The sequence below is a fragment of the Mastomys coucha genome, unplaced genomic scaffold (genome assembly GCF_008632895.1).
Source record: "Mastomys coucha isolate ucsf_1 unplaced genomic scaffold, UCSF_Mcou_1 pScaffold22, whole genome shotgun sequence".
Classification (NCBI taxonomy): Eukaryota; Metazoa; Chordata; class Mammalia; order Rodentia; family Muridae; genus Mastomys; species Mastomys coucha.
Genome location: NW_022196905.1, coordinates 118,827,715 through 118,844,593, shown reverse-complemented (window position 1 = coordinate 118,844,593; position 16,879 = coordinate 118,827,715). Strand labels below are relative to the sequence as shown.

Sequence of the window (16,879 nt, the reverse complement as noted above, 5' to 3'; positions counted from 1 at the left end):
TCAGGGTTAATGTCCTCTCGTGTGTGTGTGTGTGTGTGTGTGTGTGTGTGTGTGTGTGAGAGAGAGACAGAGAGTGTATGTGTGAGTGAGTGTGTGAGTGTGTATGTGAGAGAGTGTGTATGTGAGAGAGTATGTGTGTGCGTGTGTGTGTGAGTATGAGTGTGCATGTGAGTGTGAGTATGTGTGTGCGTGTGTGTATGTGTGAGAGAGTGTGAGTGTGTGTGTGTGTGTGAGTGAGTGTATGTGTGAGAGAGTGTGAGTGTGTGTGTGTGAGTGTGTGTGTGTGTGTGTGTGTGTGTGTGTGTGTGTGTGTGTGATGTTATCCCATTTACACAGCAACACATAGGTCCTAGCTGGGTGCTTGGCTTGCCTTTTTCTCTCCTCTCCCTGAGCCACCTCCAGCTTCTTGGCCTGTGAATGGATGAGTCACGGAGCTGGCCTCTCCTAAGAGCCTTGGGCATGAGACCCTGGCTTCCTGCCAGTCGGAGGGTCCGCTGGGCCAGGATGGTGCCCCTAGGTGTCCCTGCATGTGGCTTCATGCTTGGTCTCCTTGGCTACATGGGGACTCTACGGGGCCTAGCTGTGGGCTTGAGGGAGCCTCAGACTCAGACTGGCTTTAATTTAGAGCACACAGGGGTTTGCTCCAGTCTGGCTAGCCCAGATCCCGTGACAGCGTTTAGAAATTAGGTCTTTGCAGGGTGACTTCCGAAGTGTGCAAGAGGGTTTCAACCTGCCCTAGAACCCTGGGAACCGTCCAACAGGTCTCCATTGCTGTGGGAGAATCCATTTCTGTGTTTTGAAGGACCTACCTTGTGGTTTTTATAGCATTTTAGGAAAGACTTGGCCTGGAACCCAGTACCTGGAGTAGGCTCACCTGGGCTCGCCCCCTGCCTGCTGTGTGACCTTGGACACTTAACTCAGCCTCTCTGTGCCTCTCTCTGCATCTGTACAGTGTTTCAGATGGTATCTCAGGCCAGGCTGTCAGAAGACTAGGTAGGACGCCAGCAGAGCTTGATGAGAATCAGACACAGAGCTGGCCACCAAGATGGCAGGAGCTGTTCATGTTAGTTTGTCACAAGGGGGGCCATCTAGACCCTGAGATGGAAGCAGTATTACCCTGTAGAAAGAATCTCTTCCTCGAGTGTGTGACATGAAGCTGTGGCAGGCACACAGATGGAGAATAAAAGCAGAGAGACCTGGGAAAATGGATGCCTGTAGGGTGTCTTGCCCACCCCCACCAGGGGCTGGGTGGTCCTGGAACTTACTATGTAGACCATGCTGGTCTTGAACGCACAAAGATCTGCCTGCTTCTGTCCTCTAGTGCTGGGATTAAAGGTGTTTACTACCATGCATGGCTGACCTTTTGATATTCTAGAAAACAGAGCTCCCATCAAGGTAGAGGAGGGTTATGGTGAAGGCAGGTATGTGGCCCACTGTCCAGGGTGGCCTGTTTATCTGCTCTGGGCTTCTCAGCCATAGTCAGGCATCCCTTTGCGGAGAGGCCACCGTGTTCCTGCGGAAGCTACATGAAGGCTTCAGTTTCTGCTGGGCAGTAGAGTATGTCTGCCGCCAAGGACTGACCCAGATCTGCAAGATCTGTGAGGAGCAGGCACTGTCTGCAAGGGCCCTGTCCCTGTGAGAGCCACCAATAGCGAGGAGAGGAGCCTGGCACGCCTGCTCTGGCTCCCACCCCAGATGCTCACTTAACGACTCCCTCCTACTCCATTCCGTGTGGAAGAGGGACCCGGAGGCTGGAGATCTGAGCTGAGGGACCTTAGAAGTGTCTCAGGATACAGCTTGCTCCGGCCTCCCTGTGGCAGTGGGAGAACTCTCCGTTCCTTCTTACCGTACAAAAGTTCCATGTGACTAATCAGAGCTTCAGGCCCCGTGGGATCCAGGCACTTGGTCTCTCTTTAGAAGTCTGCACTTACCAGCCCTGTGCAGGAGAGCCCGCTGCTCCTGATATGCCCACAGAGTCATTGCAGGTGCCCAGTAATGTGACACCCACCTGGGATCCCAGCGTTTAGGAAGCTGTGGGCAGGAGGATCACAAGTTCAAGGTCTTCTTCAGCTACACAGTGAATTTGAGGCCTGCTTCTTGAGCTAACTGTAGGGTGCTGTGGGTAGCTGTCAGAGAGACTGGAGTGTGCTCAGAGGAAGCTGGGCCCACCACAGTCTGGCTCCACAGGGTGCAGAAAAAGCCGGTGTAGACCCGAAACCAGCCTGATGTGGACTAGTTAGTGTGTCTCTGTGGAGAAAATGAAGCTTACAGATGGATGGCTCCCTGGGCCACACACCTGGTCACCAGGGCATCAGGCCCTAGCATGAGTGTTTGGCCTGTTGTAGGCATTGCTGTTGTGTGGGGTGCTGTCAGAGGTTTGCAAAACTGGCTGGCTGGTGGGTCTATCTTGGGCCCCTGGGTTACTGGGTAGTCACCTCTTTTCAGAGACTACATTGAGAGATGTCTCCAAGTGGAGCTGGCTTTCTGGCTTTGCCTAGAATACTTGGGTTCTGCATGACCTCTCAGCCACTTTACTGAGTTCCAGCCTAGCTCCTAGGTCTGTGTTGTCCCTAATCTTTGCCTGGCTTGCATGCTATAAGGGGCCTGGCAGCTCCTCTTTTGTCTCCTGTCTCGACCCTCTTCCCTGGATCCTTAGTGATCTGGCCCTGTTCATTCTGAGATCCCTGGTGGGCAAAGTCACTGGGCTGTCCTTTGGCATCTTCCTAGGGCATCCACATACTTACTGCCTTTGGCTCCAGGCAACAGGGTCTCCAGCTTCTTGATGGCTGTGTGAGGTCAGATCTCTTGTTGATCATTGCTGAGTTGCCAGGCCATCACTGGTGACTTTGTATGTGCTCTGAGTGTGCTGATCAGCAGGGTCTTCCTTTGGTTGGGTGTCCGGGTGGCCATAGGTTTCTCTGCTGGCTAACAGGGAGGATCAGGTAGGTAGCGTTGTAGCCAGCCCGGAGCTGGCTGGGACAGGGAACTGTAGTGCAGGGTCCTATGACTGGACAACTAGTGACCAGCAGTTTTTGGCTGCAGAGACACAGCCACGTGTGGCGGTCTGCTATTCCCTTCAGGCCATCAGTGATCTTTCCTGGACTCCTCCAGAAGCATCCCGAGGACTGTGTCTAGGGAGGGACACACACAGGTAGTCCCTAGTGGCTAGGCAGGCAAATGTGCGGTTAGGGGAAGAGGTGAGCCAGTGGGGCTCTGGCCCGGTCCATGTTCCTTGCATGAAACCAGAGATTCTGAAAACTCTTCCCAGCCTAGGCCCACAGCAAGCTGGTGGGTTGCATGCAGCCCAGCAGATTATGAGATGTTTCTAGACAGGCCCAGCTAGCCTCAGGTTTCATGGGGTGAGGTGGGCTGGAGAGGGACCTTATGTTCATTATGCTGGGCATGGAGTCTCTGGGACCTGCGGGGAGTTCTGTCATGGGCCCGCCTAGAGGAGGCGTGAGTGTTCTCGCCTGCATGTGTGTCTGCCCACACTGATAATTACCTCAGCGCTTTGAATTGCATGGCATGGAAGTGTTGCATGCTTTCTTAGTGTGTAGCTGATCTCCAGAGCCTTCGCCCTGGGAAATTTTGCCGAGACCTCTCCCCCATACCCGTCAACTCCCTCTTCCCCAGTCTAGCTGACACCGTTTGTCTCTGGCCACCTGCTTGTGCCAGTCACCTGGGCTCTGAGTCTCTCTTGTGCAGGAGGGAGATGAAGGACCTAAGCCTGGCTGCCCAGCCTGTAAGGACCTGGATCTCAGGCTGTCCCTGCTGAGAGATGGGCTTATGTCTTTCCGTAGAGGCTTTGGCGATCTTCTTCCTTTCATCACTGAACCAGGACCTGGAGTAAGCAGGAGTGCTTCAGGGCCACTCAACTAATGTCACTATCCCTTGCCCCTGGCATCCATATCCCAGCCCATCCTGATGCTTTCTCTCTGTGGGCAGAGCAGTCATGGAGATGGCCAGATGGGGGAGAGGACTTGATGTGGGCCTGAGGAAGAGGGGCTGGGGAAAAGTGGGTGGAACCTGATGTGGGGACCTGAGGGAGAACTGCATGGCCAGGAATCACCAGCTGTGGTCTAGCCTCCCCCTTCCCCAGTTTACAGTTAGGTAGTGGGCTGGGGACATGCTTCAGTCAGTCAAGTACTCACCACACATGCATGAGTACCTGAGTTCCATCCCTAGAACCCGTGGAGAAAAGCCAGGCATGTGCTTGTAATCCCAGCTCTGGGGAGGTAGAGACAGGCTGATCAGCCTAGCTCCTCAGCTCCCAGAGAGAGATCCTGTCTCAAAATATAGTGTGGTTGTGTCCTGAGGGGTGATACCCAAGTTTGATCTCTGGATTCTGTACACACATACACACACACATACACTCACTCACTCACTCACTCACGCTAGCTGGGCCTGTCTAGAAAGCCATAAGGAAGAAGTGGCTCTGTCTGCTTTGGCAGGAGCTAGTGGCTGGCTGAAGCCCAAGTGACACCCATGTGGCTAAGTACCAGAACCTGTGGCTCACGCTTAGTAGAGTTCTTCAGTGCCTGGGTGGCCGGCCAAGGCCTATAGGTGCTGGATGATCCTGGGCAGAGGAGCACCTCTTTCTGTGCTGTGGTCTCCCCATTTGTTGAGTGGGTCGGGTGCGTTTGCTGTCAGGCTCACAGCCTTCAGCCACAACAGACACCGTGGACAGGGCCTGTTATGGGGACTCAGCTGCTGCATGGTAGGAAGAGGGACCATGGGAGGGCCATGTGGAAGCTAGAGGGCTTGGAGCCCTCTCCTGGGACAGCGGCTTTCTAGGGGTAAAGACTGGTCAGTAGCTTTCCTGTGAAGCCTCCTACCTGAAGCACAGAGAAGTCCGTACTTAGCCCAAGGGTGCACAGCAGGGTAAGGGGTAGAGTTGGCCTCTGGCCTTGTTCCAGACATTTGGGACAGTAGCTTATGTGGCTTTGTTGAAAGGGGAGCTCTCTAGGATTGGGTGGCTCTTGATGGCATCGTTTCTACTCAGTGACCAAGAAAGTGTGACTTGGCTTTCAGTCTCCATTGCTTTGATCCTGTGTTTAATCCCAGCTGGGGGTTGGGGGGGTGGTGAGACTAGGGAGAAGGAGTCCTGTGCGGTGGGAAGATGATGTGGGGTACAGGGTTGGGGGGGCTTTTAAAATTGTCCCCCCAGTGCCTAAGTTTGGTCAGAAGCCTCAGAAACCATAGAGAAGGCATTGCCAGAGGACAGACTCTGCATGTGGCCTTATGGTGTTCCTGGCAACTTCTGGCTCCCACAGAAACACAGGAGCGTGGAGGTAGAACTGTCAGGCAGAGTGTGTGGCCAGTGTGGTTCCTGTCCACAAGGCTTTTAGGTGTCTGTGGGAACTGGGATATCCCCTGTCCTCCTGGGATTCCCCTGCCCAGGGAACTTGACAGTGTGGGTTCTGAAGGCTGAGCAGGGACCCTGGTCCCCATGGTGGACATGAGCTCTGGCTTCTTCTGACAGTCACACACTTTCTAATTCCGCCCCCCCCCCCATCTCACATTTTACTATAAGTTTGATAGAAGTGGGTGCTACGTTTCCAGGAAGTTGTAAGCTAGTGCTGCAGACAGTAAGTCCCATGGCTGTCACCCCGGTTTCCCCTTACTTCACCTCCTGTGTCTAAGCTAGGCCACTGGTTGTGTCTCAGAGTGCCACATGCCTGCTTGCTGTCCCAGAAGGAGATTGCTGCCATGGGACGGGGGCACAGCCCCTTTATCACTGGGGCTGCCTACCTCTGCTGGCCAGTGTCCTTTGCTGAGGGACTGTTACGCTAGCCAGGAGAAGGAAACGGGCAAGGGATGCGGGCATGCATGTCACCTAAGGGGTGTGATGCACAGGAATGGCCTTGGAGGATGTCCTGGCCAGAGCTTGTTTCTGTAGTAATGTAGTAATAATGCACACCCGGGGTTCAGCTAGTCCCTGCCCCTGCAGAATGACACTGTTGCACGGAGGTGGTCTTGTTGAGATTGCCATCTGAGAGCCTCTTGCCTTCCGGGCTTCTCCTTGGTCACTGCCTAGACAGGTTCCTCCTGGCTGGCCATGCAGCCAGGACCCTGCTGTCCCTCGCTGTTGCAAGCTTGTGAGGCTTCTGTCTGGCTCCTACTCCAGGCACTGCCATCTGCTCACTTGCCTTCTCAGTTGCTGTCGCCCCGTCCTACAGTCTGTCTCTAGCTTGGACGTTTATAGTGGTTCTCCCGCCAGCTGTGCTGCCCGTGGCAAAACGTGGACGCCATACTGTCCCTCTGTCACTTTCTGGGGGCTCCCCATTGCTGCTGGAACAGAATCTCTTTGAACTCACCATGGTTGGCGGGGGCCTTGAGTGACCTCCTTTCGTTTCATTCAGTGGTGTTCTGACATAGAACCCCTAGGCTCGCGCCTGGGCTTTGGCGGGGATGATGCGCTCTGCCTGGTACCCTCTGCTTCCTGTTCACGTGACTATTATAAAGCCTGTCTGTTGTGCCGGGCCTGGGTACCCACCCTTTGCCTTTCTGACCTGGGCTGTGCCCCTTGCGGACATTTGTGTAAGTTGGTCACACACTGTTGCTTTAAGTATTTGGCTCCCTTTACTCAATGTGACATCCCTGAAGTCATCTAGTGTGATCTCTGTCAGCAGCTCCTGTTTATTCCCCCTTTTGGCTAAGAAGCACTTTCATTGAATGGGCAGGCCATGTTCTTGGGCGTTTTCCTCTTGTGGCTATTGGGAACGGGGTCCTTCTCCACACACAGTCTGTCTGACTCTTGAGTTCTCTGGGCTCCTAGGAGTAGAAGCGCCGATCCTCAGTAACTGTATTTCATGTGTCGAGGGCCTGCCAACTTGTTTTCCTAATTTGTGTTTGTTTACCAAGCTGGCTCCAAACGAGGCTGAGGGTAGGAGATGTGAAAAGTAGGTTGGATATAAACTCATAGAGATGAGGTCTCCCAGGGGGTTGTGGCCACTTGTGGGGGTGGGACCACCCATGGGGTGGGGTCACTCATAGGAGTGAGGTCAGAGAGTCCCTGTCTTTAGGGACACCCTACACATAGGGACACTGGAAAGGATTTGGTAGGGTGACCTTGGACCATGTGGTGCCTGTGTTCCTAGGGGATGCCATGTGAATCCTGGGCCAGCCAAGCCAGACTAAGGTGAGATGGCCTGGAGAGGCATCCTCTCTGCTACCCCTGTATTTCCACTGGCCAAGAGGGTAGACATGTGGATGGTTTTCATCCTCCAGCCTTCCTATGAAGGTGTTGCATGGTGCTGGACTATGTGACACAGGACAGTTAACCTTGAGACACGGGGTTGCATTGATGGTGCTGTGGGCTCAAGGTGTGGTGTAGACCTGTTTACCCCAGCCCCTCGCAAGGCAGCAGCTTGCTTCAGGCACCAGGACAGCTGCCATGCTGGCCTCCACACACTCTGTTCATAAGTGTTACGTGACTTGTCTCATCTTGGTGTGAGGTAGTCTTTGTGAGCCTGAGTTCTTGGTAGTAAGTAACAGAAAGCTACCAGAGCAGAGCCCCGCCTGCCCAGGGTGCTCAGGGATGGCCATCCACTGGGTTCTCCTGCCCAGGGTGCTCAGGGATGGCTGTCCACTGGGTTCTCCTGCCCAGGGTGCTCAGGGATGGCTGTCCACTGGGTTCTCCTGCCCAGGGTGCTCAGGGATGGCTGTCCACTGGGTTCGCAGGCTGAGTTACCTGCTTATGCCTTTCTTTCTGCCACAGGCTCACTTGTGATTGGTGATGGTGTCTATGTAGCTGGTGTGGAGAATACTCGGGCTTACTGCAAACTGGGGGCTCAGTGTGCACTGGCCCGGTAGGTGCTGGGCATGAGTTCACACTTTACCTGGGGTGTGGGGATTTAGGAGGCAGGATTGAGGCAGAGATCTTCTTGTCTACAATTAGCAACTGTATTTTTTATTTTTATTTTTAAATTTAAGCTGAGGATTTAGCCCAGGACTTCACAAATGCTAGGCAAGTACTGTATTACTGAGTCATGCCCCTGCCCAGACCATCACTGGGATTATAGGCAGAAGTACTACTCCTGAGCTGTACCTTCAGCCCTTTTCACGCCTCCCTTCCTCCCTCCCTCCTTCCCTCTTTCCTTTCTTCCTTCCTTCCTTTCTCCCTTCCTTCCTTCCTTCCTTCCTTCCCTTTCTCCTTCCCTCCCTTTTCCCCTCCTTCCCTCCCTCTCTCCCTTCTCTTTTTTTTCCCCCAAGATAGGCTTTCTCTGTGTAGCCCTGGCCGTCCTAGAACTCATTGCTCACTTTGTAGACCAGGCAGACCTTGAACTCAGAGAGATCCTCCTACCTCTGCCTCCCGAGTGCTGGGGTAAAAGGTGTGCTCCACCATGCCTGGCTCCTTTTCACTTTTCGAGATAGGATCTCACTTAGTTTCTCTAGCTGACTTTGAATTTGCAATCCCCCTGTCTCAGCCTGCTAAGCACATGGATTAACAGGTCTGTGCACAGTGCTTGGCTGTGTCATCTTCTGATCCTTCTGTTTTGCGTACCCCTGGTTCTCTGTGTGCCAGAGTTTGGCGTTGCTGTCATACTGGAGGAAACAAGAGGAGGGAGGCGTGCGTGTGTATGTGCATGTGTGCACATGCATATACACGGGCATATTTAGGAAGTACTTTACATTAGTGACATCTCATTGACCCTGAGGGGTAGGGACGGTGCCACTTTGGAAATGAGAGAGCTAAGGTTCTAAGAAGGGACTGTACTCCCTGAAGCTATGGTTCTAGGCGTGGTTCTTGGTCCAGTGTTCTTGTGTTCATAAGCGTCATGTGACATGTCTTTTTGATGATAGGTTCTGTGTGAGCCAGAGTTCTTAGTTAACAACAGAAAGTCAGCCAGAGCCAACAGAGCAAAGCCACACCTGTCCAGAGTGCTCAGGGATGGCTGTCCACTGGCTTCTCAGGTTGTCTTACCTGCTCATCCCTCAGCCAGTCACTGCCTCCCCACCCTGACTGTCTGTCTGATTGGCCGAGCCCGGGTCACATGTGTTGTAATGTCAGGTGTATACTGGTAGGTTGGGTAGGGACGGAGTGCATATAGTCAGGACCTCCAGGAAGGGGGTGGGGGCAGTGGCTTGTGGCTTTTTGGATCTGCAGTCTTCTCCCTCTATGCTTCGTTTTCCTGCATGAGACCTGTCACTAACTGACTAGGCCATCTATTGCTTGGAGGACAGTTGTTACCAGTTAGCCCAAGGGGGAGAGCCAGGGTGAAATTAGAGAGAGCTAGGGATCTCCTTCTCCTTCTCCCGCATCATTGCTTGGGATTCAGCCCCAGCCTCAGCTCTGGGTGTAATGAGAAAGGGAGGTCCTTTAGGGAAAGAGAAGAAGGGCCATAGGGATGTCTCAGACTTCCCACTGGGGCCTCCCTGGCTCCTGCAGTCTTTCGCTTCCCATTCTTGAGACCACTGACTATTGTCATAGCTCTTCCTGTAGTAGCTGTGGAGGTTCCTGCCTGGAAGGTGGCCTTTATGCATCCTGGACCTGTTTGTTGCCCGCCTGTCTGGGATGCTCGTGTCTGGTCCAGGCTGTCCCTAGTGTGACCCTCAGCATCCTGTTCCCTAACTCTCAGTGGCAGCAGGCCAGCCTCATCTGTGTCCTTTGCACATCACAAGTCAGTCTGTGACTGAGGACGGAAGAGCAGCCAAGCAGCCTTGCTTAGCAACTGTGCTACCCTGTGACCCATCGCGGGTCACTGCCACGTACCATTCTGCTAGCACACAGCCCAGGGACGGGCCCAGCAGCTGTGAGCTGGAGCTGCCAGGGGCTTTTGAAGAACTCTGCCCTGGAGATCTGGAAAGTCCCAGCTATGCATGGGATGAACTGGCTGACCAAGGTGGGTGTGGGAGCCGTCAGATGGCTGTGGGTACGGTGTCCACGCCGAGGCTCCCAGCCTGCTGGTTGAGGCCTGTCGAATAGGGAGATGGCTTGTGGAGGCTAGGCAAGGTGCTGTGGCTTTGGTGGCTTTGGGCTGTCATTGAGAGGAGGCTGAGGCAGGAGGAAGGACTAGGCCGCAGTGGCTGTGGACCAGCTGCCTCCTGTTCAATTTGTTTTTTTTCTCTTCTCTCCACAGGCACCTGTGACGAGGTCACCTGCCAGCAGATGACCGAGACCAGCCCTTAGTCCTAGGTGTGGTCAAGAGTGTATTGGGCTCCAAAGCCTACCTGGACCCCTACCACCATGTCAGGATCCACACAGCCTGTGGCACAGACATGGCGGGCTGCTGAGCCCCGCTACCCACCCCATGGCATCTCCTACCCGGTGCAGATAGCCCGGCCCCACACGGTAAGGGGCATGTCTGCTCAGGACCACTTCCGCTACTGCAGCGCATCTTCTGAAGCCAGGCCGAGGGGGGGCCTGTGTTGATTGGACACTGGTGGCAGCCAGGTGTGGTGATGGAGGCCTGTGATCTCAGGATTGAGGAGGCGAAGGCAGGAGGGTTTCAACTTTGAGAGCAGCCTAGGCTACGTAGCAAGTCTTTAGTGTGGGAAGGCGGAAGCTGAGGCCGGGCTAAGTGGACACTCTGCGTATCTCTTGTGGACTTGGCACGGACTGTAGAGCACCCACGGTGCACATTCTCCTCGCGGGATCCATTCCCACAGTGCTTGGGACTGGGCTGGTTTGGGGAGGGAGACTGAGGTCATACTTCTTCCCAACTCTCAGGATCTTGGTGCTTCTGTAGCTGTAAGACTCTGAGCTCCAGAGCAGTGTCCGCCTCTGCCAGGGTCCCATTCCTACTCACCTTGTACTGTAGAGCAAGCAGGCTGGGCCTTTATTGTGTGCCTGTTGTATACCATGTCTCTGGCTGTTGAGTGAAGGGGTGTGATGTGAGATGTAGCAGTCACCGCTGGGTGGGAGGGCGTATGTGCTTGTGAGCAAGAGAGAATGTATGTGTATCCGGGCTCGTGTCTGACACTCCTGGATGGCGTGGTCCATTTCTGTGACAGAGCTATATTTGTGCGGGATGTGTTTCTACTTGTCGGTCAAGAATGCTTTCCCATGAGCCCCAGGGCCTGACCCATTAGGGTCCCATGCACAGTGGCTCCCCCAGAACTGAGAGCCTATGTGCAGAGCCAGCTGTACTCTCTCAGAGTGGCAGGTCTTCGCGGAGAGAGCAGCTGAAGCCTTGAGGGAGAAGACAGGCCCTAACCATCATCCAGGGGCAGCCATGGCAATGTTGGGGTCCTATATGCCCTAGCTCCCAGCCTTTACACCACCACGTAGCAACCATTTATTTGCTTCTTGATGCACTGGGTGACAACCGAGCCAGCAGCAAGGACATCAGCTCTCCAGGCTGGCGAGCGACCTAGACGGGCCATTTCCTGTTGGGGGCTCTCAGTTCTGTCACCTATAAAGCAGGGATGACGGCAGCACCCACAAGAATGCCTCTGCATGTCCCCATGTGGCTGTATGCTGCCACTATAACTTGATACTGTTAAAGCCATTTCCTGATGGGCCCTGCCTGGGGTTTGACCATCTCTTTGCCCTCTCCTCCCCCTCCCCTACCCACTTCCCCCCATCCAAATTCCCCAGGCAGATGTCTGTGGCTTCTTCCTTGTCCCCCTTCATCCATATTGCTCATCCACTCTCAGTGTGGGCCCAGCCTCAGGGAGTCCTCTGGCTGCTGTGGCCCCTTCCCTCGTACCTGAATGCTTGCTTGTTGCCCCATTTGTGTCCTTTCCCCAGCATTTAGGGTCACTGGCTGACCCTAGGCACCTCCCACTCTCCTGCTGGGCCATTGGTGACCTAGGATGCCGCCGACCCCGGACCCAGTGGTTACTGATCCCTCTGGGGTGAGTGTGGCCTTTACAGGCTGAGACATGTCTGTCCTCTGGTGGGGCTCATATGCTCCTCTCCAGGGGACCTGCTTGCTCTTTGGCCTCCAGCCCTTGCTGAGCCACCAAGCCGATCCCCAGGGTCTGTGGGGGGTCTGTGGTGGTGGATATTGAGGCCTCATTGCTTTTCTGTGCTGGCTTGGTGAAGCCTGGGGGATCTGTGGTCTGGAGTCCCTGGTCTTTTCCATCCTGCCCCTTAATCCTGCCCCACAGCCCCTTCCCCACTATTTTTCCCCAGGATCCTTTGCTAGCCCCCGCGTTCCTGCAGCCCGCCCTCCCAGCCCACCCATCCTCACTTCCCTAGCCTTCCCCAAGGCCCTTTCTCAAGTCAAGCCCTTCCCAGTCTCCCGACCCCCACTGTACCCCATCTCTTTCCTGTGACTCAAGGGTGGGTAGAGCACACACCAGAAAAGACCATGCACTTTCCCCCTTAACACTGTGTCTTAGGGGGAGGGCAGAGAAGAGAAGAGAAAACCGTGGATCCATAGCAAGGCCAATGCTCCGTAGGAGAACACAGCATCTCAGGGAGCCACCGTGTGTTCTAGCCCTGGTGCAGTGACCAGCTTAGCCTGTGGTGTTCTGGGCCTGGGGAACGTGATGTTTGGGTCCGGGTCACTTCTGTACTCTAGCAGGCCTATCTTCCTGGAAGCTCTGCCCCCTCAGTAAAGTGAGCTGCTTATAAAATGGCTGGGGTTCTGCTGGGGTGACATCATGCTTGGGCCATGAGCTGGTCTCTGTGTGATGTGACAATAGGGACGGCAAGTATAGGGACCCTTTGCCTACAGCATGAGGCTGTTAGTCCCCTTATGTCATGGGGAATAACATGCTTTCTGTAAGCACCAGGCTTCACTGCCCAGACCCTCTAGTGTATCTCCTACCCCTGCCTTTATGCTGCTGGCAATGGGGTATAAGAGCCACGTACCCGAAGGTCAGTGCCTGGCAAGGTGTGTGCCAGGGACGCCTGACAAAGTTGGCTGTGCCTAGCCTTGGCCTTGGGCCTAGCTGGCTGACTATCGGCTATGGGATGGACCTGCGGGCTGCTGTCCAGTTGGTCACAAACTCTGCTCTGCCACACAGGGCTCAGCCTGCTCCTGTCTAATGGCACTGGATGCTGGCTGGGGCTGATGTCCTGGGTGTGTGGGTACATCGTGGGGTCCTGTGCCACCTGCATGTGTCACATCTGTGCTGCCTTAGGATCCTCATCCATCTGTCTGTCCATTCATTAACTCACTGGCTCGGTCATTGACCTATCTGCTCATTCATCCGCTCATTAATGAATTCATTCGTTCATGTGTTTGACAAATGCAGATTAGGTTTGCCACATGCCAATTTCCAAGCCTTGGGGACAGAGCTGTAAAGGTGGAGAAGCCCTCTCACTTTGGGGGCGCTGGCGTTCCCTTGGGTAACAGTGAGCAAAGATGAGGTTAGAGGAGGCCAAAGGACCCGAGAGGAGGGACAGGCGGGTGCATGGTGTCCAGATGCACAGCACTCCAGGCTGAGCGAAAGCCCTGACATGAGGCTCTGTTGGAATTAACACACTGTTCAGGGGTGACTGTGAATCCAGGGTTCACAGAGGTCGGCTGAACTCTGCCTCCATGATTGTGTGTGGCTGGCTCTCTACGTCTTAGACCCGTGCTGGGATGCGTGTATTTCTTGGGTTTCCTCACTTGTTCTGTTTGTAGTGGAAATATCCGGGGGCTGGGGTGGGCCTTGACTCCTGAGTCAGGTGATGTAATCAGCCATGGGGCAGGCTGGGAGCCTGTGACCTGTGACAGTCCCAGTTCCATGCGGAGGTGCCAGTTGAGCCTCACCCTGCAGAGCCTGTGCTGTCCTTGCTGTGTGACTGGAAAGAACTGTTCTTGCCCCCTTGGGCCCATCGTTCTCTTGACGTTCAGATCGCCCATTCTACCCTCCGTGTGTAGCTGCCTTGGGGGTCGTATTAGTCAGCTTGTGCAGAGGACGTGGCTGCGGTGATCTGAGCATGGGACCCTTTCTCTTGACGTCCTCCCTGTAGGACCACCCTGGCTCCTGTCCTTCTCCTGGCTCCTGTTTTGCAAGGTCTTGATTGCCAGATCTTTCCCTTGCAGTTTGGTCTCTGAGGTTTTCCAGTTAGTTGCTCACCATCTAGGGGCCGGATCCGGGCTGCCCCCACATCCTCCGTGTGCATGACTGCTACCATTGATTCTTTGCAGTAAGAACTGCTTTAAGACACAAAGTCAGAGCCAGCCAGTGGTGGCCCATGCCTTTAATCCCAGCACTCGGGAGACACAGACAGGTGGATTTCTGAGTTCAAGGCCAGCCTGGTCTACAGAGTGAGTTCCAGGACAGCCAGGGCTATACAGAGAAACCCTGTCTTGAAAAACAAAACAAAACAAAACAAAACAAGACACAAAGCCAGGGGCTGGAGAGATGCCTCAGCTCAGCAGTTAAGAGCCTGCGCTGCTCTTTCAGTGTCAAGCCCCCATGTCCAGCAAGTCACAGCTGCTTCTAACTCCAGGGGCTCCAGTGTCCTCATGTTCTCTCTGGCTTATATGGGCATTGCACACACAGACATATAATTAAAGACAAAATGAAATCTACAGCAAAATAAAATGGACTAAAAAGGAGAAGAAAATATGCCAAAGGAAAAGTAAGTTACCTATATATAGTTCATGCTGTCTGCAGCCACCCAAGTCAGACATTACTGATCGATTACCATGCATGTAAGCAAGTATCCAGGCTGACAGAACAGATTGATTGGTCTGGTACAAGGCGGAAGCCTGTCTTGTTTTTCTTATTAGAGATGGTGTGCGCGCTGGCTCTCTCCTCTCCCACTTCCCTCCTTTTCCCACAGTGATAAGGTGATCTTGGTCCTTGTGAAAAAATGTAAAGGCTTTAGGTAGGGGTTTGTGGTATCCAGGTTAAGACAGAGGATGTTAGTGGGCAGCGAGGGAGCCTGGCACCGCGATGCAGCTTCAAGAGTGGGGGAATTTATCAACTGCATTGACTCCCCAGCACTCTTGCTACGAGGGTAGGCTAAGGTTGAAGCCTCCTTCACGGACCGTGACAACCCAGGTGTGATCAGAAGTCACATCATTGTTCAAGGCAGGAGGGTGTAGCCTGCCTCTCCCCCTCCCCATACTTTCATAAGCTAGCTGGTTTTCTCCTGGTGGGTGGGGTTCCTGAACAGCTGCTTGCCTGGGACCTGGATTTACCTAGCTCCATCTGCCCTGGCTAGTCTTCCCTTCTCTTTGTGCCTGTCCAAGGATACTTGGGTCTCCATTGAAGGCAGATACATTTCTGCTCTGTGGGCCGCTCCATGCTCACCAGTTCCCTGCTAGGGCAGTTCCCAGCCCCGGGTCAGTAGGCAGGGCCTGGGAGAAGTGACCCATTCTTCTCTCTAAACCTGCCGCTAGGTGGTGTGGGAGGAGGTAAATGAGGGATTTGCAAGCTGACCGTCCAGCCTGTGGCCTTAGAGGGCCTGTGCTTAGCTTCCCATCCCCTCAGGTGCGCCAGCTGGAGAGATTAGCAATACAGGAACACCACAGGTCTCAGTGAGGCCTATGTGGAGATACAGAGTCCAGTATTGTGGTTTATTACGCTCTTCTACATTAAAGGGTACCCCCAGCAGTACCCTGTAGCTACAGGGCTCTGAGCATGGTGGGAACATGGCTGTGGCAATTGTAGGTGGAGGATGTAGGCCTCTTGGTGCAGGGTGGCTAGGAAGCTGCCATTGCTCCTGCGCTTGCTTCACTGCTCCCTTTCTTCCACAGGACGTGGGGCTCCTTGAGTACCAACACCACCCTCGTGACTACACCTCACACCTGTCACCTGGCTCTATCATCCAGCCACAGAGGAGGCGGCCCTCACTGCTGTCTGAGTTCCAGCCTGGGAGCGAACGGTGAGGAGAAGTTGTGACTTTTTGTCTAGGCTGTGGTGTTTCTGAGGCAGATACCGAGACTTTTTGTGGATAAAGCTGCCAGGGACCAGACTTTAGCCTTTCCTAGTACCACTTACTTCTGGTGGCATCCTAGGGCTATGACAGGGCTGTGCTCTCCCAGGTGCAGGGGTGGTGGACTTGTAGGTGGAGGAGGCAACTATGACTACATCTACCCAAGGTTGAGGAGAATGCTTAAGAGACAGAAGGCTCACACCTCTCCGCCTGCTGGCTAGATCAGGTTTAACAGCAGGAGTGCTCTGATCAGCTAGTGATGTCTGCCCAGGGAGGGTAATAAGGAATAGTGTTGTGTATGCTGTTCTTTGCATAAACCTCATGGTACCTCTCAGGCCCATTCTTTAAAACCCCAAAGGGGTTGGTTAAAATGTAGAGTCCTGGTCAGTAGCAGTGGGATGGGTCTTATGTTTTGCACTTCTGAAATGTGAGTACACTGTCTCTCTTCAGACATACCAACGGCACCTATTAAAGATGGTTGTGAGCCACCATATGGTTGTTGGAATTGAACTCAGGACCTCTGGAAGAGCAGTCAGTACTCTTACCCGCTGAGCCATCTCTCCAGCTCACTTGCATTTCTGGTTAGCTCAAGAGGGTCTGTGGGGTCTTCAGCTGCAATGAGTGGTTTAGGCTGGGTAATCACGAGGCCTCATGAAACAGAACCATGTCCCCTCCTGTCAGGGAAGACAGAGGGACCTTCTAACAAGGCTCCTCATGAGAACCTGGCTAGGTGGGCACTTGGAGTCTTGGTCCTGTGTAATGTGCGCCCCTGGCCTCCCACAGGTCTCAGGAGCTCCACCTGCGCCCTGAGTCCCGCACGTTCCTGCCTGAGCTGGGCAAGCCTGACATAGAATTCACAGAGAGCAAGCGCCCACGCCTGGAGCTACTACCTGATACTCTGCTGCGCCCGTCACCCCTGCTGGCCACTGGGCAGCCAAGTGGGTCAGAAGACCTTACCAAGGTATACCCCAGCCAGGCCTATGGGCTCTTCTGCTGCTGCCATTGCTGCTGTGGGCAGGAAAGGGGCTGGGGGCGGAGTCAGGGGAAGGCTAGGTGGAAGGGGGCAGAGTCAGGGAAAGGCTGGGTGGAAGAGGGCGGAGTCAG

General features: G+C 54.2%; 1 protein-coding gene across 13 annotated transcripts in view; it reads left to right on the top strand.

Moving 5' to 3' along the window:
- The window catches only part of Ncor2 (nuclear receptor corepressor 2), a 165,358-nt gene that overhangs the window by 46,228 nt on the left and 102,251 nt on the right, over positions 1 to 16,879 (top strand). For 12 of the 13 annotated variants that reach the window (XM_031337990.1, XM_031337993.1, XM_031337999.1 and 9 more), the window contains exons 3-5: positions 10,083 to 10,294; positions 15,597 to 15,724; positions 16,559 to 16,736. In XM_031337990.1, coding sequence (XP_031193850.1) covers positions 10,190 to 10,294; positions 15,597 to 15,724; positions 16,559 to 16,736 — 411 coding nt within the window. In that variant the 5' untranslated portion in view covers positions 10,083 to 10,189. The remainder of the gene's footprint in view (positions 1 to 10,082; positions 10,295 to 15,596; positions 15,725 to 16,558; positions 16,737 to 16,879) is intronic. The other variant, XM_031337998.1, reaches the window with a different exon arrangement.